The sequence below is a fragment of the Microcaecilia unicolor genome, chromosome 2 (assembly GCF_901765095.1).
Source record: "Microcaecilia unicolor chromosome 2, aMicUni1.1, whole genome shotgun sequence".
Classification (NCBI taxonomy): domain Eukaryota; kingdom Metazoa; phylum Chordata; class Amphibia; order Gymnophiona; family Siphonopidae; genus Microcaecilia; species Microcaecilia unicolor.
In genome coordinates this window covers 463392345-463419979 of record NC_044032.1, presented here as the reverse complement: position 1 = coordinate 463419979, position 27635 = coordinate 463392345, and the positions used below count along the sequence as shown (strand labels likewise).

Below are 27635 nucleotides of genomic sequence, written 5' to 3'. Positions count from 1 at the left end.
GCTCTATTCAGGCCACCCCTCCCCTCTCTCTTCTGGTACACATACCTGTGCACACACGTGTGCTCACATATGAGCGCATTGGCTGGAAAAATTTCCATGAGCCATTGCTCTGCTCTACACGTTTTCACCATTAGTTTATTTCCAACTAGTAGTTTGCAATTTTGGCAATGTCCAAATAACCTTTAGATGTGAAAGGGTGTTAGAACTCTTGAAAAAAAAATAAAAATTGGGGGTTCCTTTTACCAAGCTGCAATAAAAAGTGTTTGGCACTGGTGTCGGCGTGTGGTTTTTCTGTGTGCTATGGCTACTTTTAGTGCCGTGGTAAAATGGCCATCTTGCATATATATTTTGTTATGGTCATTCACTAATTTCCCCATTAGCGTGTGGCCATTACAGTGGGAACCCGTACTGCCATCTGTTTAGAAGGTGGTAATGTGCCCATGCCACCTGATTAGCGCAGGCACCTACTGTCCGTCCATGGGCATGCCACTATTTTTTAGACTGGGATTAGCATGCGTTAAGCGGAAAACTACCTTGGTAGTACCCATTTACTGCACCTTAGTGAAAGTACCCCTTGTGTTTCTTTCAGCTTGACAATGTAAGAGATTATATAGTTCTTCAAAGCCATCTGCTGTGTGACAGGTTTATTCCCCCCCCCTTTTTTTTTTTTGTGATCTCTGGGCTGAAATTCTGTAACTTTGAATTTATCTTTTTACAAACTTTAAGAACCAAAAGTGAAATTGGTTCATCTTGAAGTCCCTCCCTGAGTAACACACATGTATCTCTTGTAATATATTTGTGAACTTCTTGAACTTCTCTAAAGATACCTTTGGTTTGGCTTTGTAATCGGTACACGTACCAACAGGATAGTGTGTTGTAATCTGTGGGAATGGTATAATTAATGACCTGACACAGGAGTGATGTTATGTCTTGACACTATAATAGCCTTTACCAGTTTATGCAAAGGTTGTGAACGGTGAGAATGAACAGATTTAAATTATGGCAGCAAGGGGAATTATTTAATAATATAAGTAACAACCAGCTTTCCGTTATCCAGTTAATCTTGTTGGGTAGACATTGAATAATCTCAAGTCTTTGGTTTTCCAATTTGATGTTGGTAAACAGAAATATATGTTGATGTATTTGATTGTAAAAATGGATTTCTGTAAATTTACTCTGACAGGCTGACAGGACCTTCAGGCTATGTAACAGATGGACCTGGAAATTACAAGTACAAAACCAAGTGCACCTGGCTTATTGAAGGACAGTAAGTATTAGAACTCTATTGTCCATATATTTTTTTAAGGGGGAACTTGTATAAGTGGGCACCTCCATTGAGACCCCAATATTGCATGGTGAGAGCCTATTCTATAATGGCATCTAGGTGCCCAAGTTCCATTACTTATTAGGATTATTTACCACCTTTTTGAATGCTGGCATAACCTGATATTGGTGTGCCTTCGTCCTGCCCATATATATGCCCCTAGCATTTACAAATTGTGCCATTTATGCATATCCTTACAGAATAGTTCTGCTGGCACTTTTGTGGGTAAAATAAAAATTAAGTATGTAAATGCTAATGTTCTATACATTTGTGTTCAAGTGGTGTGTAAATGCGGGCACCTGGTTATAGAATTGTGCATTAATGTTTGAAGTAATTAGTATGATCAAAGTTTTAAGATAGAAATTAGTAACTTGATTGTTGCATATGTTAAAACACAAATTTTCTTAAATGCATCATGGGAAGACAGATGGAGGGACCATGAAAAGTGCTCCCCAACTTATAAAGTGGTACCACCTTAGTATCCCGTCAAGGTAAGTCCAGACACTGATACCGTGAGAATGTTATAATTCCTTTTTCCATTAGGTCCCAAGGATCAGTCCAGACAAATGGGTTATGACCATCTGCCAGCAGGTGGAGATAGAGTACTCTGAGTTGTGCCTAATAAGCTCCTGCGCTTAGCAACCAAGGCAGGATAGCAGCTTCTGTGTGCTGTGGTGACTTTTGTATGGCCTCCTGTCCTGCTTGCAGGTTCAGTTGAGTTTAGGGTTGAGAATATCCTGTGCCTCAGGTGTAAACTAGTGGTCTAGGTCCCTTCCTGCTTCCCTGTTGCCACTTTCTTTACCTCAGTCTTCCCTTCTCTTTTTCTCCTGCCTCTGTCTTAAAAAGTAGCCACTGCTGTTCTTTTGGAGAGCGCTTGTACTGTGGGAAGATTGTGGGGCTTCAGTGCCTTGGAGGTCAGTGAGACTGGCTCTTTTCTGTGAGTATATTTATTATTCTCTGAGCCTATTAAATCTAGTGTGTGCTGTGTGGGTAAGCTTTGCTTTACTTTTATGGACATGCTGCTTTTGCCTACTTTGCCCGTCAGTGCTCCGTCTCCAGGAGTTCAATCTGGCCCTGCTCTGATGGCGGTTTTGGCGGGCTCGGTGCCAATGGCTCCTGTGCTCCGTGAGGCTTCAGCAGCCAATTTGTCAGCAGGTTCCTTTGTGGGGGTAGAAATCTCTGCCCTGCCTTTTTCGCCTGAATTTGTTCTTTTATTACATCAGGCCTTTTTATTAAAGTCGGCTTAAGCTGCGTCTTCTTCCCCTCACATTATTTTTGAAGAGCAGCTTCCTAGGAAACAAAAACTTTCTGTTTTGCTGGATTTAGAGAATGTTCTTCCTCGGGACTTGGAGGAGTTTTTATCTGTGTACTAGTAAAAAAGGCCCGTTTCTGACACAAATGAAACGGGCGCTAGCAAGGTTTTCCTCGGAGTGTGTATGTTTGGGAGAGTGTATGTGAGAGTGACTGTTTGAGAGTCAGAGTGAAAGTGTGATTGTGTGAGAGAGTGAGTCTGGGTGTCAGTGTGTTTGTGAGAGAGTGTGTGTGTGAGAATGAGAGTGAGAGTGTGTGTGTGTGGGCGAGAGAGAGTCAGAAAGACATTGTATATGAGAGAGAGAGTGTGACCCGTGCCCTCCCAATCCATGGCCATCCATGTTACTCTGTAACCTGCCCCCTCCATTCATCCCTATCCATCATTTCCCCTCTGTGCCTGAGGCCTGCCCTGCAATCCATATCCATCCATGCCCATCTGTCCCCTCCATTCATCCCTATCCAGCAATTCCCCTGTCCCTGAGTCCTGCCCTTCCAATCCATGGCCATCCATGCTCCTCTGTCACCTGGCCCCTCCATTTTTCCCTATCCAGCATTTCCCCTCTGTGCCTAAGGCCTGCCCTGCAATCCATATCCATCCATGCCCATCTGTCCCCTCCATTCATCCCTATCCAGCAATTCCCCTGTCCCTGAGTCCTGCCCTTCCAATCCATGCCCATCCATGCTCCTCTGTCACCTGGCCCCTCCATTTTTCCCTATCCAGCATTTCCCCTCTCTGCCTGAGGCCTGTCCTGCAATCCATATCCATCCATGCCCATCTGTGCCCTGTATTCATCCCTATCCAGCAATTTCCCTGTGTCCCTGAGTCCTGCCCTCCCAATCCATGGCCATCCATGCTCCTCTGTCCCCTGCCCCCTCCATTCATCCCTTTGCAGCAATTCCCCTCTCTCCCTGAGCCCTGCCCTTCCAATCCATGGCCATCCATGCTCCTCTGTCCCCTGCCCCCTCCATTCATCCTTTTCCAGCAATTTCCCTCTCTCCCTGAGCCCTGCCCTCCCAATCCATGGCCATCCATGCTCCTGTGTCCCCTGCCGCCTCCATTCATCCTTTTCCAGCAAGTCCCCTCTCTCCCTTCCATGCCCCCCCCATCGCATCCATGGCCCCCCCCTTCGCATCCATGTTCCCCCCCCCCTTCGCATCCATGGCCCCCCCCCCTTCGCATCCGTTTTTTTTGTTTTTCTTCTTTTAAAATGTACCTCCGTGGCGGTTCCGGCAGCGAAGCGTCAGGGAAGTAGGCGGCGCTCCCGACGTGTAGCCGTCCCTTCGCTGTGTTCCGCCTTCTTTTGATGTCATCCTTGACGTCAGAAGAAGGCGGAACACAACGAAGGGAAGGCTAGACGTCGAGAGCGCCGCCTCCTTCCCTGACGCTTCGCTGCCGAGCGATGCGATTGGTTGAGTCATTGCTCCGCCCTCGACGTCATCACGTTTGACGCGTGGGCGGGGCAGACACAATGGGATCTCACCCCCTTCACTTAGAATGTTGGCTAACAGAGGCTTCATTAGAACGTTGGAGGTGCGTTTTATATAGAGAGATTATAACTGTCATAGTTCTGCTGATGGCCCTGACTTGGACATTTCAGATGCAGATGGAGGTGATGATCCTACTATAGCTCGGCTGTTCTTGAGAGTGGAGTTGCCTTTGTTGATCACAAAATCTGTGGAGGCTTTAAACATTTCTGCCTCTGCTTCTCGGTCATCTAGTCCTGCTCCATCTACTGTGTCAGGTACTAAGAGACCTCCTGTATCTTTCCATATTCATAAGGCTATGCAGAAGCTTATTGCAGCTCGGTGGGAGACCCTATAGGTGGCTCGCACTATGTCCAAATTATATCCCCTTCTGCCGTCTGATTTAGAACAGTTTGTTCTGCCTAAAGTGGATGTCCTTATTATGGCAGTTACTAAACGTACCACTATCCCTGTTAATGACGGTATTTCATTAAAGGATATGCGTGACCGCAAGCTTGAGGCTTTCTTGAAGCTTTCAACTAGCTGTGTTAAATTCTCAGTCAGCAATTTCTTCTTCTTTTGTAGCCAGGGCTTCTTGATCGTGGATTCAACAGTTGGACTCGCCTCCAGACTTTCTCCCTATCGTACCTTAGAGACGGGGTTGTCCTGTTTGTCAAATACTGTTTATGATACTCTCTGAGCATTAGTGAAGGGTATGGCCTTGGCCACTTTGGTGCGAAACTGGCTATGGTTGAGGCATTGGGCCGCTGATGTGGCATCCAGGTCTCGTCTGGCAAAGTTGGCCTTTTCAGGGGAAATTACTCTTTGGGTGTGGATTTAGAGAATATTGTTAAAAACCTGGGAGGATTTCAAGGTCCAGCGGCTACCTGAGGAGAAACCTAAGCCTCTTCTCCAGTCTGTTAAGTCCCGTTTTCAAGAAGCGCAGAGGTATAGACCAGTTAAGGCTAGTACTTTCACTCATAAACCTCACTTTCTTCTTTTCAAGGAGGCAAGAAGCCCTTTTCCACTTCCTCAAGAACCTCTCCTCCTTCCTCTCCTCCTTTGCAGCCCTCGCAGTGACGGGGTCGAGGTTTACTCGTTGTACATAGACATAGGTGGGCGTCTCTTCCACTTTTACTAGAAGTGAACCACCATTTGCAGACCAGTGGGTCCTCGATGTCCTTCTCCATGGCTACAAGATAGAATTTTCAAAGCCATTCGCAGATCTTTTCATGCTGTCCCCTTGCAGCAGCTGTGGAAATAGTCGGGCAGTACTATCTTATCCTCTTTAAGGCAACAGGAACCATTTAGCAGGGCACGGGTAGATATTCCATCTATTTTGTCAAAGAAAGAGACTTTTCCTTGTCATCAAGCAGATGAATCCATTACAAATGGGTTGTGTCCACCTACCAGCAGGGGGAGATAGAGAGCACTGAAAACCATAGTGCCTCTTGGCCAGCTAGCTCCATCTGCCTCTCAGTATTCTCTATCTCCCCAGCAAGGGTGGATGCAGCTTATTCAGCTCCTTCAGAAATCTGCCTGGGGTGGCTCCTGTGCTTTTGCCAGTTGTAGCAGGGGTGTTGTGGCTGATGGTGTCCACTTTAAAGGCACATAGGTTCGCCCTTTCCCTGCCTTACCTGGCCCCTGATGTGGATGCAGGCATATAGGTTTGCCCTATCCCTGCCTTTCCCACACTTTTCTCTGAGGATGCAGGCACATTGGTTCGTCCTTTCCCTGCCTTTCCCACTCTCCTGAACCTCCGGAGTGCCTCTGTAGCTGTTGCCTCTAACTTTCCTCACAGCGATTCTGAGGCTTCCTTCTGTCTGTGCAGCGTGACCGGAGCTCTGGGACTCGGTCTGGTGAGGTAAGAGAGTCTTGTAGCTCCTCCGGGGAGGGCCCGTGATCGGGCCATTTCCGCCGTTTTCGGCGATGGCTGTGGGGGTTGTTAAGCGCTGTTCACGTTGTGGCAAGCACAGATCCGCAGCGGGGCTCTGTAAATCGTGTGTTTTCAGACGTCAGGGCCGGCCCGAGAATGGCCAGCGATGTTTCTTCGCGCTTGGTGGAGCTGGCAGTGGGCGCCATCTTGGATGCGCCGCATGGCTTGACCCCCGCAGGTGCGGAGGGGTCTGAGGCTGGAGGGGAGCCTCGGATGGAGGCTACTAGAGGAGCTGCTTACCCCAGATTGGAACCGGGAGACCAGGGTGAGCCTTTCTGCCCTGAGTTTGTGTTGCTTTTACATAAAGCGTTCATGTTAAAAAGAGCTCTGCAGCAGATGTCTGACTCTGCGTTGCTAACCTGGGTCCCCTCCGGTGGAGACTGGCCCGGGATTGCCATGTGGCGTTTTTTCCCCAGACAGCTGGCCGCAAGACAAGCGCAGAAGGGTCAATTCCCCTTCAGAAAGGTACCGCCCGGGGCGTTCTGCTGGGTTTACTTCACGTGCCCGCTTTCAGCAGAGGAACTCCTTTCACTCCGACAAACGTTCCGCAGCGGCCGGCTCAAAGCCTAGAATTCATGGGCGACCCTCTCAATGTTGGTGCGCCGGCCCATTCCTCGATTCCTGCAGTTGGAGGACGCCTTTCCCTCTTTCTCGAGGGATGGGTCAATATTACCTCAGATCAGTGGGTTTTGGACCTGATCAGAGATGGCTACAGATTAGAATTCAATGCCCCAGTGAGAGACGTGTTTGTGGAGTCCAGATGTGGCTCTGCCGTCAAACGGGCGGCGGTAGAGGAGACCTTGCAAGGCTTGTTGCACCTCGGGGCGGTGGTCCCTGTGCCTCCCGCTGAGCTTGGCTACGGCCGTTACTTCATTTACTTGTGGTGCCGCAAAAAGGAGGGTCTTTTCAGCTCATACTCGACTTAAAGGAAGTCAACAAGTCTCTGAACGTGCGGCATTTTCGCATGGAAACCCTGCGCTCTGTCATTGCGGTGGTTCAGCCAGGAGAGTTTCTCACGTCTCTGGACCTGAAAGAAGCCTACTTGCACATTCTTAATTGGCCCCCACACCAACGGTTTCTCCGGTTTGCGGTGTTGGGAAAACATTTCCAGTTTCGGGCCTTGCCTTTTGGCTTCGCCACAGCTCCCCGAACCTTTTCCAAGGTAATGGTGGTAGTAGCTGCCTTTCGCAGGCGAGAGGATATCCAGGTTCACCCGTACCTCGATGACTGGCTCATCAGAGCGGACTCTGCAGAAGGGAGTCATCATGTAACAGCCAGAGTGGTCTCAGCACTTCAGTCTCTGGGCTGGGTTGTCAATATAGCCAAAAGTCACCTGACCCCTTCTCAATCTCTAGAATATTTGGGGGTCCGGTTCGACACAGCCTCGGGGTTTGTCTTTCTACCTGAGCAAAGGCGGTGCAAGCTTCATAACCAGGTCTGTCTGCTCCTGAGGATGCCTCGCCCGCGAGCTTGGGACATAGTCCAGCTGTTGGGGTCGATGACGGCCACCTTAGAAGTGGTGCCATGGGCGAGAGCGCACCTGAGACCTCTGCAGTGTTCTCTGCTTCAACGATGGTCTCCAATTTCTCAGGATTACCAGCGCAGACTCACGTGGCTCCCTGCGGCCCGACTCATTATGGAGTGGTGGCTCTCAGACAGCATGCTGCGGTGAGGAATGCCGCTAGCACTTCCTGATTGGTGCCTGGTGGTAACAGATGCCAGCCTGAAGAGCTGAGGAGCGCATTGCCAGGGAAGGCATGCCCAAAGTCTCTGGACATCCGAGGAGTTGGAGTGGTCAATCAATCGCTTGGAGTTAAAAGCGATATTCTAGGCGATTCCGGCCTTTCACACGACCCTGGAGGGACTGGCTGTCAGAGTTCTGTCGGACAACATGACAGTGGTGGCCTACATAAATCGACAAGGCGGCACTCAATGTCAAGCACTGGCCGCAGAGGCCGCTCAGATATGCCACTGGGCCGAGCTACATCTGCAGTTTCTGTCAGCTCACATTGCAGGTCAGAGCACCGTGCAAGCCGATTATCTAAGCAGGCATCAAATCGACCCAGCGGAGTGGGAACTGGCAGACGAAGTGTTCCTTCAGATCTGTTCCAAATGGGGGACACCTGTAGCGGATCTTATGGCGTCAAGTGCAAATGCCAAAGTCCCGTGCTTTTACAGCAGACAGAGAGATCCTCGCTCGGCGGGGTTGGATGCCTTGACTCAACCCTGGCCTCAGGGCCTCCTGTATGTGTTCCCTCCTTGGCCCTTGATAGGGCGAGTTCTCCTGCGGATTTGGCTTCATCAAGGAGAGGTGGTTCTCATTGCCCCGGATTGTCCCAGGCGGCCATGGTATGCGGACCTCCGGCGGATGCTGGTGGAGGCTCCCCTTCCTTTGCCTCTAGTACTGAACCTGTTGTCACAGGGGCCGGTGACCATGCAGGACGCATGTCGCTTTGGTCTTACGGCATGGCTATTGAGAGGACGCAATTGAGAGAAAAGGGCTACTCCAACAAGGTCATTTCCACTTTCCTTCAGGCCCGCAAGTGTTCCACTTCCGTTGCCTATGCTCGGATTTGGCGCCAGTTTGAGGCTTGGTGTGCTGCTAAAGCGATTACACCCATGCGGGCTTCTGTCTTGCCGATACTTGACTTTTTGTAGGATGGTTTACAAAAAGGCTTGGCCTTTAATTCCCTGCGTGTTGAAGTGCCAGCCTTAGCATGTTTTCGGGGGAAGGTGGCTGGCCTCTCCATGGCTGCTTATCCGGATGTGGCACGGTTTCTTAGAGGGGTGCTCCGGCCTCCTGTGCGGGCCCCTTGTCTGGCTTGGAACCTGGGGCTAGTATTAAAGACTCTTCAGTGTTTGCCCTTTGAGCCGCTGAGGCAAGCTTTGGAGAAGGATGTGACTCTAAAGACAGTCTTTTTGGTGGCCATTACATCGGCAAGACAGGTGTCTGAGCTCCAGGCGCTGTCCTGTCGAGACCCATTTCTGCAATTCTCAAAGTCCGGAGTTACGGTACGTACTGTGCCTTACTTCCTGCCTAAGGTGGTTTCAGCGTTTCACCTAAACCAGCCTATTTTTCTGCCCTCCTTTACTAGGGAGGAGTTTCCGGAATCTTTTGGGCAGTTGCACCTTCTGGATGTGCGCAGGGCTCTGCAGTATCTGCAGATGTCAAATGCTTTCAGGACCTCTGATCACCTTTTTGTATTGTTGTCAGGTCCTCGCAGAGGGTCTCCAGCATCTAAAGCCACTATATCCCGTTGGCGTAAGGAAGCCATTTTTTCTGCATATCTGTTATCTGGCCGGCCTCCGTTTGACGCCTTTAAGTCACATTCCACAAGAGCGATTTTCTCCTCTTGGGCTGAGACAGGAGCACTCTTTCTTCAAGAGATATGTAGTGCAGCTACTTGGGCTTCTAAGCTCTCTTTTGCCCGCCATTACAGCCTGGATGTGGCTGCCAGGAAGGACGTGTTTTTTGGAGCACAAGTGCTTGCGCGTGGTGTGGCTTGTTCCCACCCTATCTAGGGATTGCTTTGATACATCCCATTCGTAATGGATTCATCTGCTTGATGACAAGGAAGGGAAAATTAGGTTCTTACCTTGGAAATTTTCTTTCCTTTAGTGACAGCAGATGAATCCATGATCCCTCTCCATGATTGATTCTGTTTTGTGTTCAGTTTTTCCTGCAGACATGTTCCCTCATTGGGAGAAGTTGGAAAACAGTCTTGAGGATTTCTGTTCTACTACAGGAGGTTGAGTTCATCCCTCCTTTGTGTTATTGCTCCTGTTCTGGGGCTTATGTTCGCTGTGAGGAAAGTTCATGTTATGCTACTTTGCGGTTTAACACTGCTTTGGAAGCTTCAAAATACTGAGAGGCAGATGGAGCTAACCGTCCTAGAGGCACTATGGTTTTCAGTGTTCTCTATCTCCCTCTCCTGGTAGGTGGACACAACCCATTCGTAATGGCTTCATCTGCTGTGACTAAAGGAAAGAAAATTACCAAGGTAAGAATCTAATTTTCCCATTCTGAATGCATGACTATTCAGCATTTTATCACTAGGTGGGAGGGGATGAGTGGGGAGGTGGTGGGTGTTTTGTGCATTCGCTTATAAGTTTGTAACTTCCTTATTTTGTTACTTTTGTGTTTGCTTTTTTTAAATAATCCTCTTTAATAAAGTCAAACAAACCAAAAAAAAAAGAAAACAAAAAACTGAGTGACTGGCTGTGTCTTCCCCCCTCCTCCCGGGGATGCCCCTGGGAGAACGTCTGCTGTGCTTTGGCTTCTCCTTCCAACTCTGAGAGGGAAACTTGAGAGCCCTGAGTGGAGCAGACCATAGTGGTCAAACCAAAAGGAAAGCAAAGACCCAAGTGTCCGAAGAGGCTGTGCTCAAATGAGAACACAGGTGGTGGACTGTTTCTCTTCAGGGATGGGGTATCCTCGATGTTCTGTGGTTGGGAAGGCAGTTAGAGCTTGGGAGCTATGGCAGCACCAACCTTTACCAGTTTATGCAAAGATTGCAAACTGTGAATAATATGACGTGGTACTTATCGCAGCAGTATAGTGGGCGGTGGGTGCCTTGTGCTTTATCAGTGAGGCACAGAGTTGGGCTGCTCTGGAGGCTGAGGTACTGTCAACAGAAGGGGACCTCAGTGTATTGGCAGATCATGGTGGGGAACTTCATTTTGGCAAGAACCACCACTGTCTTGTATGACCTCTGCACACATTCAGTCCCTCTGCTGTTGCTGATACTGGGACATGCTGAGTGCAACAAGGCTGGGGAGCCATTGAGGATGTTGGGGTTTTCTCCTTAGTTTATCCTTTTGATATGTATTGAGCTTTCTGTTTACAGCAGGCAGGGGTCCAAACTATCCCCATACTTCAAAGTACCTCTCATAACTAACCCCTTACCTTCCTACCTTACCTTCCTTCTCCTTTGCCATCGTGAGCAAAGCCACCCATCTCTCCTCTGTCAGTGACATACACAGAGGCAACACAGACACTCGTACATATGAAGTGGTTGGGAAGAATTCTTTAAGCCATGCTCCACATGCTTTCCTCAGTTAGTCATTGGAATAGTTTTATATTCATAATCTCTCAAGTAGATTTAATTTTACCGTGATTTTAACTTAACAAAACGTACAGACAAGCATATTATTATCAGTCTGATTTAAAAGGTAAGAAAAGTATTTTTTTGGATTGGTGTGGATATGAAATATATTTTGATATCAAATTTTCTTAGAACAGAACCAGACCCAGATCATCAGCAAATGTGCTCTGCTTAAGAAAAGCCTGTGAATATGTGTACAGGAAGGAACCTCTAATATTGGCGATCTGGTTTTGTTTTGATTTCTAAAGTTCTTGATATAAATAGTTTTTAGAAATGTGTCATATAATTTTTATACTAATGTATTAAACTTAAGGATAATTTATTAATTTTACTTTTTCAAGGGCAAATACAGTATTGAGGCTTCGTTTCAATCATTTTGCTACAGAATGCAGTTGGGACCACTTATACGTGTTTGATGGAGACTCAATTTATGCTCCTTTAGTGGCAGCCTTTAGGTAAGAATCGTATTGATTTATTCATAGTTTGCTTGGTAGGATTTTGTTGAATTGATGTGCAGGATTATTAGTGTAAGTCATATGGGAACATGCTTCATGTCTTTTATAGGCAAGACTGATGATGGTTGTTTTCTTTCAGGTTTGGTAATGTCTAGTAAATCAGCTATTTTATGTTTAGTTCTGTAAGCAGTCTTCTATTCATTAAGCTGTGTTAACTGTTCATGCTACAATTAGTGCATGTTAACAGTTAACAGTGTCGCTTCAGTTAAATGTGCAGTATTCCTTATCAGCAGCAGATGGATTGTATCCGCCTACCAGCAGGTGGAGATAGAGAACACTGAAAGACCATAGTGTCTCTAGGACGGCTAGCCCCAACTGCCTTCAGTATTTCTCTATCTCCCAGCAGGTGTGGACGTAGCTTGATCAGCTCCTGGATTTGAGAGTCGTGGCTCCTGTGCTTTGCCAGTTGAGCCAGGGGTGTTGTGGCTGGTGGTGCCCACTTTAAAGGCATATAGGTTCACCCTTTCTCTGCCTCCAACTTTCCTCACAGCATTAAAAAAACAAACAAAAAAAAAAAAACGCGCTTTTACTGCGTGGCTGTTCTGAGGCTTTTTCCAGTGATCCTGGTTCTGTACAGCTTGACCGGAGCTCGTTGACTCGGTCTTCTGAGGTGAGAGTGGTGCCCAGCTTCTCCGGGGAGGTCCCATGGACGCTGTTCTAATCGGGGTAAGTTTTGGTGTGAAGCCGCCATTTTATTGCTATATTCCCGTCCTGTGAAAAAAACCGGACGATGGCTGCTGAAGGAGTTAAGCGCTGCTCCCGTTGTGGTAAACGCAGATCAGCAGCGGGGCTGTGTAAAACGTGCTCCTTAGACGCTCACGCTAGTTTGAGCATGCCGAGCAGTGTTTCTTCCCGCTTGATGGAGCTGGCAGCGGGCGCCATTTTGGAAGCGCCACATGCCTCAACCCGGAGGAGTCTGAGTGCAGGGGGACGCCTCGTTTAGAGGCTGCCAGAGGAGCTGCTACATCCATTTCTCCTAATTCTGAGGCAGAGGGTCAGGGTGAGTTTTTCTCCCCTGAGTTTGTGCTTTTAATGCATAAGGCTTTTATGCTGAAAAGAGCTCTGCCGCAGGTGTCTGACACTGCATTGCCTCCTGGCTTCCCTCCGGGTGTTGATTCCCTGGGGATGACTTCATAACATAGAGGTTATTTCCTCCCCCAAGCGTTGGAAACACGCTAAACCTAGATGGGTAAATTCCCCGTCTGAAAGTGGCGCATATCCCCCCCCCCCCGTGGTCGGGCTGTGGAGAGTCTGAGGGATCTGGCAGACCCTCAGGGACAGATGATCCCGAGGAGGGTGCCTGTTTGCCATTGGATTTAGATGATCCCAATGCGGTCCAGATTTTCCACAGCGACGAGCTGCCAGCTCTCATTACTGACACCTTGCAGGCTCTCTCGATTGATGATCCTGCTGAAGGTGATGCCTCCTCTGTTAATCTTAGGATGACGAGTACTAAGAAGCCTACTCGGGCCTTTCCTATGCATGACTCCATCCAAGAGCTTATTTCTGCTCAATGGTCTGACCTTGATGGGCCTTTGAAAGTGGCCAGGGCTATGGGTCAGCTTTACCCTCTGCATGAGGAGCACTTGGCCCCTTTGGGGTTGCCTAAAGTGGATGCGTTGGTCACGGCGGTGACAAAAAAGACCATACTCCCAGTAGAGGGAGGAGTCGCTTTGAAAGATATGCAGGACCGGTGGCTTGAGTCCGCGCTGAAGTGGTCCTTTGAAATTGCAGGCCTTGCCTTGAGGGCCTCTATTTGCAGTTCCTGTGCAGCCCGGGCATGTCTTTCCTGGCTACAGCAGGCGGTGGAACAGCTTGCTGATGGTGCGGGCCCCCTTTCGGAGGTTACCCCACGGATGGAGTCGGCCCTGTCATTTTTGGCTGACGCCCTGTATGATCTGGTCAGAGCTTCGGCTAAACAGATGTCTGTGGCGGTGTCCGCCCGCCGCCTTCTTTGGCTGCGGCATTGGGCGGCTGACATGGCTTCTAAGCAAAGACTGGTGAGGCTATCCTTTTGGGGCCTCCTGTTATTTGGAGAAGATTGTGAAAGACCTGGGGGAATCTAAACCCCAGAGGTTACCTGAGGATAGGCCGAGGCCTTCTTCCAAGGGTTCTGTGTTTCCCTCCTCTTCCAGACCTCGCTTCCGTGAAGCTCAAAGGTATCGCCCAGGGCGCTCTGCTGGGTTTTCTCAACATGCCCATTTTCAGCAGAGGAACTCCTTTCGCTCGTACAAATGTTCCGCAGGGGCCAGTTCAAGGCCTGGAGTTCAGGGCCGTCCTCCACAACGATGGGACACCGGTCCACTCCTCCTTTCCTGCTATAGGAGGACGTCTTTCCCTCTTTCTAGAGGAGTAGACCAAGATTACCTCAGATCAGTGGGTCCTGGACCTGATCAGAGAAGGTTACCGACTGGAATTCGGTGCCCCGGTGAGAGATGTTTGTGGAGTCCCGATGTGGTGGTAGAGTAGACCTTACAAGTCTTGCTGCGGTGATCCTAGTTTTTCCCGCCGAACGCGGCTGCGGCCGCTATTCCATTAATTTTGTTGTGCCTTGAAAAGTCGGGTCTTTCAGGCTGATCCTCAACTTACAAAGAGTAAACAAGGCTCTCAGAGTATGACATTTTCGCATGGAAACCCTGCGCTCCGTCATTGCGGCAGTTCAGCCAGGAGAGTTTCTCACGTCTCTGGACCTAAAAGAAGCTTATTTTCACATTCCTATCTGGCCTCTATACCAGCGGTTCCTCTGCTTTGCAGTGTTGGGAAAGCATTTCCGGTTTCAGGCCTTGCCTTTCGGCCTAGCCACAGCTCCCCGTACCTTTTCCAAGGTAATGGTAGTAGTAGCTGCCTGTATCAGGCGAGAGGGTATCGGAGTTCACCCGTATCTCGACGACTGGCTCATCAGTGCGAACTTGGCAGCCGAGAGTCGTCTTGCCACAGCCAGAGTGGTGGCAGTCCTGCAGGCGCTAGGTTGGGTGGTCAATATACCCAAATGTCACCTGACCCCCTCTGACTCGCGAGTATTTGGGGGTCCGGTTTGACACGGCATCGGGGTTGGTCTTTCTCCCCGACCAAAGGCGGTGCAAGCTTCAGAATCAGGTCCGTCTGCTCCTGCGGATGCCTCGCCCGCGAGCTTGGGACTTTGCCCAGCTGCTGGGGTCGATGACGGCCAACTTGGAGGTGGTGCCTTGGGCGAGAACGCATATGAGGCCTCTGCAGATTGCTTTGCTTCAACAATGGTCTCCAATGTCCCAGGAATATCAATGCAGACTAACGTTGCTGCCTGCGGCCCGGCTCAATTTGGAGTGGTGGCTCTCCGACAGGATGCTGCGCCAAGGAATGCCTCTGGCGCTTCCTTCCTGATGCCTGGTGATAACAGATGCCAGCCTTCTAGGCTGGGGAGCGCATTGCCAAGGAAGCTATGCTCGGTCTGTGGACACCCGTGGAAGCGGGGTGGTCCATCAATCGCTTGGAACTTAGAGCGATATTCCAGGCTCTTATGGCCTTTCAAAAGACTCTGAAGGGGCTTGCTGTCTGGGTTCTGTCAGACAACATGACAGTGGTGGCATACATAAATCGTCAGGGTGGCACTCAGTGCAGGGCCCTGGCTGCGGAGGCAGCTCAGATTTGCCACTGGGCCGAGCTCCACCTGCAGTTTTTGTCAGCAGCCCACATAGCAGGTCAGAGCAACGTGCAAGCCGATTTTCTCAGCAGGCATTAAATCAACCCGGCGGAATGGGAACTGGCAGAAGTTTTTCTTCAGATTTGTGCCAAATGGGGGACACCCGAAATGTAACTAATGGCGTCAAGTGCAAACGCCAAAGTACCTCACTTTTTCAGCAGAAGGAGAGATCCTCACTCGGCGGGGTATGCAGATCTCCGCCGGATGTTGGTGGACGCACCGGTGCATTTGCCCCTGGTGCCTGGTTGGTTCAGGGTGCGGTGACTATGGAGGATTCCTGCTGATTTGGTTTTGCGGCCTGGCTATTGAGAGGGCGCAATTGAGAGACAAGGGCTACTCTAATAAGGTCATCTCCACTCTCTTGCAGGCCCGCAAGCGGTCCACCTCTGCAGCTTATGCTCGGATCTGGCGCAAATTTGAGGCGTGGGGTGTTTCAAAGGCGATCACACCCACGCGAGCTACAGTCTCAACTGTGCTGGACTTTTTGCAGGAGGGCTTACAAAAAGGCCTGGCTTACAATTCCCTGCGGGTGCAAGTGGCAGCATTATCATACTATCGAGGGAAAGTCGCTGGCTTGTCCCTTACTGCTCATCCGGACATTGCCAGATTTCTCAGAGGGGTGCTTAGGCTCCGTCCTCCGGTTTGCCCTGTCCGGCCTGGAACCTGGGGCTAGTGTTGAAGGCTCTTCAGTGTTCGCCCTTCGAGCCACTTAAGCGAGCTTCGGAGAAGGATGTGACTCTTAAGACAGTCTTTTTGGTGTCTATCACATCGGCTAGACGCGTGTCTGAACTGCAGGCGCTGTGCTGTCTGGACCCTTTTCTGCAATTCTTGGAGTCTGGAGTAACGGTCCGTACAGTGCCTTCCTTCCTGCCTAAGGTGGTTTCAGCATTTCACCTGAACCAGCCTATTTTTCTTCCTTCCTTTTCTAGAGAAGAGTTCCCGGACTCTTTGGGTAGTTACATCTTCTGGATGTCCGCAGGGCGCTGTTGCAGTATCTACAGATGTCAAATGACTTCTGATCACCTTTTTGTCTTGTTGTCAGGTCCTCGGCGTGGAGGTCCAGCGTCTAAGGCCACTATAGCCCGTTGGCTCAAGGAAGTCATTTTTTCTGCGTGTCTCCGCCTGAAGCGTTTAAGGCGCGTTCCACGAGAGCCATCTTCTCATTGGCTGAAACAGGTGCACTATCTCTTCAAGAGATCTGTAATGCGGCTACTTGGGCTTCTCAGCTCTCTTGTCCGGCATTACAGGCTGGATGTTGCAGCGAAGCAGGACGCTGTTTTTGGAGCTCAAGTATTGGCTCATGGTGTGGCCTGTTCCCACCCTAAGTAGGGATTGCTTTTGTACATCCCATCAGTTAATGGATTCATCTGCTGCTGATGACAAGGAAGGGAAAATTAGGTTCTTACCTTGGTAATTTTCTTTCCTTTAGTCACAGCAGATGAATCCATGATCCCTCCCTGTCTGACTTTGTTTTTTGTTCAGATTTTTCATGCAGATATAAATCTCATTGGGAGATGTTGGAAAACAGTTTTTAGAATTTCTACATGATGTTCTACTACAGGAGGTTGAGAAAGTCCCTCCTTTGATGCTCCTGTTATGGGGCGATTGTTGGCTGTGAGGAAAGTTTGTTGTTATACCTTTATGGCTCAGTCTCCTTTGGAAATCTCAAATACTGCTGGTAGGTGGATACAACCCACCAGTTAATGGATTCATCTGCTGTGACTAAAGGAAAGAAAATTACCAAGGTAAGAACCTAATTTTCCCATTTCTGCATCAAAAACTATAATGTGGAACAGGGCAGACACTTGAGACTTTACAGTTAATGTGTGGTAACTACCTCATTAACTGCTAATTTGGCAGGTAAAGCAGGCACAGTTAACGTTACCTGAACTGATGTAGCCAACTGCATTGTTTGATCTACATTGCAGTTAACGCTGATTTAAAAATATTTCTCTGCATTAACTGAATGGGAAATTTTCTGGGAACACCCGAAATAGTTAATGTGGAGGCTTTGTTGTTAATGGCTATTAATTTTGGCAATTAGTGTGGTAAGTACAAAATCTTACTATGCATTAGTAAATAGAGCCCTGAGTGTATTATTTCATTCTTAAATGCTTGTATGATATTATTTATCATCAGTTTACTTATTTTGTTATTGAAATATGTTAGTCCTTTATGTTGTGCTTATTTTTTATGTACAAAGAAAGCATAACTAAACATGATTTATCACTAGTCCACATCAAAGCAAACATAGTGACATAGTAAATGTTGGCAGTCTGCCATCCAATCTGCCCAATAAGGTGGCCAGAGTTTTATCTGACACTCTGAACAGGTTCCACTTCATGAATAAACACTAGTGTACTCTATCTCTCTCTCACTACCAATTCCGGGGTGCAGGCAATAGAAATGTGCCTGCTATCAGTCCTACTGTCCAACTACTGGAGTTGCCATGGAAGCCCATTCCATCCTTGATCCTGAACTCATTTTGCCATTTATAGGACACTAGTAAAAAAGCCCCGTTTCTGATGCAAATGAAACGGGGGCTAGCAATGTTTTCTTCTGTGTGCATGTGGGAGTGTGTGTGTCCCTGCCCTCTGGCCTCTCTCCCCTCCCCCCTCTGAGTCCTTCACTGTTACAGAGCCAGCGATTTGATTTCGTGCTCTGCTGTTTTCCTTCACTGACTGTGTTACAGAGAGGGCGGGGCAGACACTCATAGGGAAACCGGATATCTCGCCCCCTTCACACTTCCGGCTGGAGGCTTCATAGAACATTGGTTTTGCCTTTTATATAGAGAGACAAGTCATATTAGTCTGCTCAGCATTGGTCTTACTTCCCAACCTCTGAAGCTGTTGTCAAAGCTCGCTCAAGCTTATTCAGGCTCAAGTTTTGTTTTCATTGAATTCCATCCCTTTTCAGAAATCTATAACTTGTTTTTGTCTTCACAACTTCCCCTGTGAGTGAAAAGAGAAAACAAAAGAAAATATGCTTAGCAATCACGGAAATAATCCTTTCTACTAAATAGCCTTAACATTTCAAAGTGGTCTACATATGCCTCCCAAATTATTTCCTATTATCTCTGAACAGATTTTCCATTTATATAGACTCTGTAAATACATATTCCTTAGCGTCCCTCCAGCCCGGTCCAGAATGACTGATAGGTTGTGCACGCCTACCAGCAGGTGGAGACTGAGAAGACTGATTTCAAGGTAGCCAATAAGAGCCATGCTCAGTCCCTTGGAAACCTTAGTATTCGCATAGCAAAGCAAAAGGAAAGAGACACTAAACATCTGTGCACCAGTCGGTTCATACAGCCACCTACCAACAGGTGGTAGATGTGGTGAGTCCCTTGGTCTCAAAATGTCTATTCTGTTTTCTAATTTCTGTTACTTGGGTAAATGTACCTATTTCTTTCTCAGTTTAATAAGTTTGAAGTTTTATTTTCTCTTATACATCTGTGCACTGTTTTGCTGGCAGAGGCTGAGGCCCGCAGGGGTTCTCTAATGCCTCGGGGGTGCTACACTCGGGTGGCCGGGTCCCTCCTCCCTCCTATCCCCAAGCTTTCCCTGTATGCATGAGGGCTCAGGGTGGACTGTGGTCCGTTGCTGGCATCAACCCCTTTGAGGGAAGGGAGTTTGCAGAGCCATGGGGAACAGCCACTATGATTTTAAAACAAAACTAAAAGCAGGGAGCTGCAATAGCTTTTTAGCCTGCTGTTATGGCTGTCTCCCTGCAGGGTCTTGGGCTTTGGAGCATGTTATAATTCCTCTTTCTTGTTTTGGGTTCGATCACCAGGGGGTTGTTCTGGACAGGAGTTTAGTAAAAAAAACCAAACAAAAAACCATGGGGTTCTGTTAAAAAACAAACAAACCCAAAACAAAAAACCAAATAGTGTGGAGGCATGAGGACTTCTTGGTTTAGCGAAGCTGTGCCAGTTTTCAGTATGGCATCAGTGGCTTTCTACACCACTTGGGTTTTTGTCTGGAAACTCCGCCATTTTGTTTGTAACTGTGGAGGAGCAGCAGCGCAGATATTTCTGATAGCGGTCTGCTATTGTTCTGGCGGCCTCTTCGGTAGTGCTAAGAGGTCTCCTCTGGAGGGGGAAGATTTCCTCTGCCTTTCATGCTAATTTGAAGGACGAACAGCTGCTGCAGAATGAGAGATTTCAGTATGCGGGGGCAGTCTCTCTCTCTCTCTCTCTCTCTCTCTCTCTCTCTCTCTCTCTCTCTCTCTCTCTCCCTCTCCCTCTCCCTCCCTCCCTTTCAACTGCTTTATGGTGAAGTGAGCTACAGTGCAGACTGCCATGTTTTGTGTTTGTCTGGAGCGGGAGGCTCAAGTACTCTGTCCTGTGGCTTCCCTTTCCTTGCATCGAAGCTGCCAGGATCTGATACAATATGAATGTACATAAAACTGTCTCTGATGACCAGATTCTGTACATGCAGGATAAAATAATTAATTTCTTTAGATTCTGGGTGTTGCATGAACACAATATGCTATGTTCTCTGGCATCTAAATGGGGCATGGAAACTGTCTGTACTTCTCTACAGTTTGTATGGTGTACGGATAGTATCTAATATTTCTTTCTAGAATTAGTTTTATTGGTTTTATACTAGTACAGTTTACTTGTTGATGGTGTGTTGTTTGCCTGCTGAAAGCTGACAAATGCAGACACAAGTTATTTAGAATTTCTCTGGTCTCTTTATAATTCCAGGGCATGATCCAATGTTTCTCTATATGGTTCAGGTTTCTTTCCCTTTTGTATTCTCCTGGAATTTACACCCTTATTTATTTATTGAGGGTCTGTTTTATCGTTTTATCTGCTGTGCTATGTTCTCTCTGATATTCTAGGGTTCTAGACGTGTGCCAGACTGTGTTACCTGTCACCCATCTGTTCTATTTGCTCATTCCTTTCAGGTTTGTGGCCAGTAGCTGCACTGGAACTGCCTGGTGGTTCAGCCCATGCTTCTAGCCTTGCTCATGCAGGGTTGTTTTGCGGAGGGCTATCTGACTGGTTTGGTATGATTAGTGAATTGTGCTCTTTTAATTAGAGCAACTGTTTGGGCACCTCTCTTTGTGGATTCAGCTCCCAATATTGTATATTATGGTGTGCTTTCTTGGAAGATCCTTACTGTTGGAAGATCTCCTTACTTTCTCTGGTCTGCTACATTAGGTGCTCATCTCCTCTCATTCCCGAGTTAGGTAGCGAAGCATTATCTGTTGAACTGTTACATTCCCCATAGCTCAGTGGATGGTTTGGGGATGATTCTTCTATTCTGCCACATTCTCTAAAAAAATAAATAAATAAAAAATGACTTTTACACTTTAGAAAAGGCACAATGTATGTCTACCGGAGATTGTGACAGCATGTCAGTTTCTCATATTTTTCTGTTTCTATGGGTCTGTTCTCAGGGGGACCTTCTTTAGCCTTGGGGAACCATATGTTTTTTTTTTTCCTCCTTCAGTATTCCAGACATCAAGGAATTTCTGTAATGTTTGTTACATGCTGTTATGTGTATTTTGCATTGACAGTTTTTTCTATTCAAACGATCCTACTGAGATCATAATTTACAGTTTGTTTTTTTACATACCTGGTGTGTCAGTGGTCTTTCCTCAGCTGTTTGCAAGGAATTTATAACTGTCATTTCGAGCCAAAGCATTTTTTTTGTGGGCTCATGGTTTACTGTTTCTCTCTATACTAAGCATACCAGTATCCTTTTCCCAGGCACAAATTTGCTAGCTATCACAGCTTGCGCATATTGCTATTAGTGGATTTTGATTCACTTTCTCTTCCTTGTTTATTATCTTTTCTCCTTTGTGATCTAATTTCTTCTTGGTGGCCTCATTTCTTTCACCATTTGAAGCAGCTAGCTGCCTTCTTTCTCTCTGAGATCCTCAAACTCTAAATTATTCAAAGACTTGACAGTGCCTTTCTCAGCATGCTGCTTGTAGCCCAGCTTAGCCTCGCCAGGGCTTTCTATCTTCAGCATTTCTCTTACATCCTTCCTCTGTTCTGTTTAACCCTGTCTGAGATCCTACAGTGTGAGAATGGTGCACCAGGACTAACTGTTTGATCTCTCTTTCCCTCAGTCAGACATGTTTTTGGCGGCTATTCTTGATCATTTGTCTTTTTTTTCTGACTTCCACAAGTTTCCTGGTGGCTTCCTAATGAGTTGGGAACTCCCCAACATAAGATGTTAGGTATTTTTGCAGATTTCCTCCTGTTGGATTGGCACAGTAAACAGCTGTTTTTTTTTTCCCTTTTCTATGCAGGCCGGTTGGCTTCCTATATCTGTTATTTTCCAGGAGTTGGGAGTCTGAGGATGGCTTTGCTCCTGAGATCTTGGCTGTTTTTCCTCCAACAGTTCTATCGCTACTGAGCAGTTGCTGAGATGGAAGGAGTTCCGCCTAGCCCTCACACAGTCTTCCTTACTTAGTTATGCTTCCCATCTTGGCTGCTCGGCTTCTCGGTTGACATTGGAAATTTTCTGGAGCTCATTTTTCTTTCTGCTGCCAGTCTCTTACCTTGGCTAGGGTGGGATTACGGTTGTGGCTCCAGGGTCAAAGTGATTCGCTTGTGACATTGAGTGGCGCCGTCTTTTCGGGAAGTCGGCGCTGGTCTGTCAGGGAGGACCCTGTGTGTCATCCTCTGTCAGAGCGGCAAGATCGGCAGTCTTGATGAGCTGTGAATCTTCTTGTGAGACAGGGAGATTCCTCTAGGTTTTTCTTGAGGCATAAGGCACAGTTCCTGAATTTCCTCGTGTTTTTGGTTTGATCTCCTAGGCCATATTTGGTGGTTCTTCATATCAATAGTTTGGTAGTTCTGCAACTCACTTCTTTCCAGGTCCAACAACTGGGTCGTGTACAGCCTTTTGATGCCTTCTGCCTTGTGATGGACCTGTTTTTCAGACACTGGGGATCTTCTGTTGTCTTAGCTCAGATGCTTTCTCTTGTCAAATCTCTACTTCTTTGGCTTTTATCTTAGTTTGGGATCCTTCGGACATCTCTCCTATACCCATGGACTGGTCTTCTACTGTTCAACAGTGCCACATATACGTGAGTATTTTGGGCTGGGGGGAATAACCTTATTTTCCCTTTCAGTCAGGTGGTTATGCTGGCTTCTTTCGGTTTGCTCCTTAAGTGACTCTTTGCTAATCTTTCTGAGACATTTAATATAGTTAAAGTAGGTTATCTTTTTATTTGGATACTGTAGTTCGATGTATCTCAAGAATGCAGCATACAAGTCAGAAGCCAGGAACATACAGAAGCAGCATCTAAAATTCTTCCTGTCTGTCTTCGGAGCTCTGCCAAGCTGTAGAACTTCTTTTGCATGAAAAAGGCCAATTATCCCAACAAGAGGTGTAAAGGCAGAGAGTCAAAGAGAGGAGGTGGAGGGGAGAAAATATCAAAGAGAAAAGGAAAAAGGGCGCCAAAATAGTCAAAGCCGCATGTAAGCCGCATTGAGCCTGCCATGAGTGGGAAAGCGCGGGGTACAAATGTAACAACAACAACAAAAAAAAAAGGCTCTCAAGGATATACCTAACACTCTGACCATCCCAGGTTGGCTATCAGCCAATAGGGAAATCTCTGACCATGTAGGGAAGTCTGGCTACAACTCCCTTCCTTATCAGATGGGAAGGAATGTGAGGAATTTGGTTTTACTCTGACTTAACTCAGAATACAGTTTACTAATATTAGCTAAAATAAAGTAATATATAGGACTACAATGCCATGCTTAGGCAGCTGCGTGGGCAACAATTAATAGATTACTGGAGTAATAACATTACAAACTAGGATACATGTGTGTATATCTATATATACAGGTCAAAAACAGGTAATTTGGTATTACTTAGGCGATTGTCTAACTTCCACATAGTTTGATTTTTTTTTTTCGGTTCGCATCATTCCACCTCTTGGAAGTTAGGCTAAGGTTTGCTGCAATAGTGCTGTTGCTACATGTCCAGTTAGGCTTACACCATCGCTTCTCCCCTGAGGGCATTTCAAAGCACCATTATACATCATTTGCACTTTCATACAAATTCCATGTCAAAGTAATATACACTGGTGTGTATATATATGTGTGTGTGTGTGTAGAGTCACAGTGTGTGGAGTCACAGTACTAGTCTTTAACTCAGTCTCTGATCCACTCCCTGCTTGAAGTGGGAGAATAGGTGGTCACAGCTGACAGTTTGTTTGGATGACACCATACAACTTGTAGAGGGTTTGCAAGTTCATGCTGTCATGGTGCTGCTTATCAAGAGGATCAGACTGCAGGCTTATAGGAATGTCTTCAGGGAGAGTGATGACCTGTGGGCAGAAACATAAACAGCAGTATCTGACAAATCACCAAATATCCCCTTCTCCCATAGTATTGATTTCTTCCTGTTCCTTTCGGGTATATACAGTCAGCTTTCCTCCCTCAACATCTTTCTCTGGCATAGAAATTCTCACTTCAACTGTGCACATGATTTTCAGTGTACAAGAGATCTGTCCTACCTCAGTGTAGACACTTGTACTTCCCCCTGACACTTGGCATGCCCGCCCTAAAGTGTTCTGCACCAACCCTCTGGTGTGGTGTGCATCTAATTGTTCATCTTTCCCTACCCGGAAGATGTATGCATTAATGTTGCATGAAACGGTCCCTTCCTGCCCTTGATCTAGTGTAGTTTCTTTGGCAACATAGCATAACCAGTCAGTATTTTCCAAGAGAGGTGGTCTGCCACAACTGGGCATTACCCCTATCTTCAGAGCCTTGTCTTCAGGCTCTGAGGACAGTAAACCCATGTAGAATGTGGTAAGTTTTTAAAACAAATCGGAGAAAGTTTTTCTTTACTCAGCGCGTAGTTAGACTCTGGAACTCATTGCCGGAGAAGGTAGTGACGGCAGCTGGCCTTGCTGAGTTTAAAGGGGGCCTGGACAGATTTCTGAAGGAAAAGTCCATTGATCGTTATTAAATTTTGGGTTTTTTGTCAGATTCTTGGGGCCTGGATTGGCCGCTGTTGGAGACAGAGTGCTGGGCTTGATGGACTTTTGGTCTTTTCCCAGCGTTTATGTGCTTATTTAAAATAAGGTGGGGCTCCTCCAAGTGGGTGACTTTTCAGATCAGGTACCACTTGTGGGATTCTGATCCCGCCTTTCAGAGGACAGGAGGGTGAATTCTCGCATGTGCCCTCTTTTCTCAATCAGTCTTGAAACCCTTGAATGGTAGGCAGTATGCAAGATCCAGCTGACTTTGAGCTCAGCAGCCCATTGTTGCATGGTCTGCCTGATGAAATGACTTCCATTATCAAGGTGAATTTTTCGTGGTACCCCATGTGTCATGAACGTCGGGGCTTTGGTGGTGGTACGCTTCTTCTGGTCACAAGTGACTACTGGAATCTTTGCAATGACCGCATATTGCTTTTTGTTGTCTTGCGGCAGAGGTTCAGTGTAATCTATCTGCCAGTTTTCATTTAATTGTGTGCTTTGTTTGATGTGGCCATATGGTTTAGGCATTACTGGCCACCTCTTCACTGTGGAACAGGGATCATGTTCTTGCACTACTGCTTTGGCCTGTTTCTTTGTGAGAGGCATGTCTCTTTTGAAGGGCCCATAGCTGAGTTTTTCTTGCTTCCATTCCCATCTCTCTCGTACATCCATTTGGCCTTTGAATGCAGTTTGCCAAGGAGGAACAAAAAGTCTTCAGTTGGAGCTAGATGCCGCTCTTTTTCTAAGCTGGGTGGAGAGTCATCTTGTAGACCTGTCAGCGGTCCATGTGGCAGAGGTGGAAAACGTCACACCACTCTGGATACCGGGGAGTGGACTCTAGGCGACAATGTGTTCCAGAGTCTCGTGCATTGCTGGGGACTCCCGTCAGCGGATCTGTTCGCCTCAGTGGCCAACGTGAAAGTGCCAGTCTACTTCAGTCACCGAAGAGACCCCCAAGGCCCGGGGAATCGCTGCTTCAACCATGGCAGAAGGGTCTCCTGTATGCGTTCCCACTGTGTCCTCTTTTAGGTTGTCTGATCCAAAAGATAGTAGCTCACAGGGGTCGAGTGATTTTGATAGCCCCGGATTGGCCTAGCAGACCCTGGTATGCCGATCTTCAGAGTCTGTTGACCGGTGTCCTTCCAAGGTTATTAGTGCAGGGAACAGTTCTTCATCCAGACCCCGGTTGATTTTGTCTTATGGCTTGGCTCTTCAGTGGGCGAGGTTAGCTAAGAGGTTTCTTGGTGGGAGCCATTTCTTCCATGCTGAGGTCTAGGCGTCATTCCACTTCTCTTAATTATATCAGGACTTGGAGAATTTTTGGAGCGTGGTGTGGATATTTTCCATTTTTTGCGCCTGGAGTTTTTGCAGCGGGGCACGAGTAAGGTTTGGCGCTCTCCTTGCTTAAGGTTCAGATCACGACCTTCGCCAGATTCAGAGGTCAGGTTCCGGATAAGTCCCTGGCCTCACACCCGGGTGTAGTTTGTTTCTTGTGGGGAGCATGTCTCCTGCACCCTCCCATGTGGGTTGGCTTTTTTCCGCCGTGGGACCTTAATTTGGTTCTGTCCGTCTTGTCTTGGCCTCCCTTTGAACCTCTCGTTTCCTGCTCTTTGAAAGTCTTCCTCTTCAGGTGGTTTCTTTTTCTGTTTGCTGTAGCTTTGGCTAGGAGAGTTTCGGTGTTACAGGCCCTTTCTTCTCGGTTTCTTGGGAGTTTGTGATGGACTAAGTGGTTTTGCAGCTGGTTCCCTCTTTCATGCCCAAGGTCTGGTTGCGTTGTCCAGTTCGCACTCTGTCATTTTACCTGTCCTGGGGCCTTCCTCAGGTTTAGATGAGTAGCTCCGCCTCAGGTGTCTCGATGTTAAGAGGGCACCCAAGTTCTATTTGAGGCTCACGGAGGAGTTTCGGCGGGTCATGAAAAGGCCTAGCCGCTTCTAAGCCTACCATTATTGCTGGCTCAAAGAGATGTTTGTTTCTGCTTACCTTTTGACAGGCAAACTAGCTCCTGCGGGAGTTAAGGCTCACTCTACCAGAGGACAGTCCGATCTTGAGCTCAGCGGTGTTTGGTTCCTCCATTGGAGATCTGCAGGGCTGGTGCTTGGGCCTCGTTGCACTCTTTCTCTAAACTTTACAGGTTGGATGTGTTGAGTTGTCAGGATACAGCGTTTGGGGTGCGGGTACTTAGAGCTGTGTTGCTGGGGTCCTGCCCATGACTTCACTGCTCTGTTACTTCCCATCAGTCAATCATTGGGCTTGTCCGTAGGGACACTAAGGAAGGAGAAATTAGACCTTACCTGCTAATGTGCTTTACTTTAGTCCCTCCGAACAGGCCCAGATCCCTCCCGTACAGAAATTAGTTTGTTGTGGTTTGGGTATAAGTACCTTGTCTTTTCAGAGCAGAGCTGTATTGTCAGTCATATTTCTTTGTTATTGATGAATAATTAAATAAAAAAAAAAAAAAAAAAAAGCCGAAAGGTCAGCATTGGTTGCAACTTTTCATGCGTTCTCAGGCTATGCCTTAGTGCCTATGGTGTTAGGCACCTTATTGATGTTGCGCAGGCTGCTTAGGTTCCCGGGTGCACAGATTGGGGGGTTTTCTTTCCTTCTGCTTTGGTATGGTAAACTGGAATCTTCTATCTGGTAAGGGCTCTTATTGTATGGTTTAGATGAGTCAGAAGTCAAGTCCCCACCTGCTGGAAGGCTTGCACAACCCATCAGTCAATCACTGGGCCGGTCTGGAGGGACTAAAGGAAAGCAAATTAGCAGGTAAGGCCTAATTTCTCCTTGTGCTATGTTGGATGGTTTGCTGTTTTTTCTTGTTCTGAATGAAGCTTATCAACCAACATGTTCTGCTTTTAATAAAGATGATTAAAACATAAACTTTTTTTGAATGTTACTGAATTCTATTATGTCTCACTGTATGGCACAGTATAAACCATAACAAGGACAAAATATCAGAAAACCAATGGACTGCATTAGGGGCTTATAGCCCATTTAGTTATGTTTCAACAAATGAGAGATCCGTTTGACAGAAAATATTTTTATTATTTTGACTTTATAAACCACTTGCCCCTAAAACATGCTCAAACAGAATAATCCATTTGTGTATCTAAAAAGTAAACTTTTTCAAAACAGATGACCATGTGCCCCCAATGAAAGGAGAGTTTTTAATTCTACTTCCATTTAGTTTCGATATATTACTCACCTTTATAACACCAGGCTTCCCAAGGCAGATTACAACAACATTTAAGATGAACCCATCAGGAAACAGGACATCCTCACTGAAATTTGGCCATCTGTATTGTATACAGTGTAATTTAGTTTTTAGTGTAGAAAAATGAGC

At 47.2% G+C, this 27635-nt stretch overlaps 1 protein-coding gene across 1 annotated transcript in view; it reads left to right on the top strand.

Moving 5' to 3' along the window:
• The window catches only part of ATRN (attractin), a 626429-nt gene that overhangs the window by 19109 nt on the left and 579685 nt on the right, over positions 1-27635 (top strand). Inside the window, 2 exon segments of the mRNA XM_030190990.1 lie at positions 1184-1267; positions 11482-11595. Of these exon segments, the coding sequence (XP_030046850.1) occupies positions 1184-1267; positions 11482-11595 (198 nt within the window).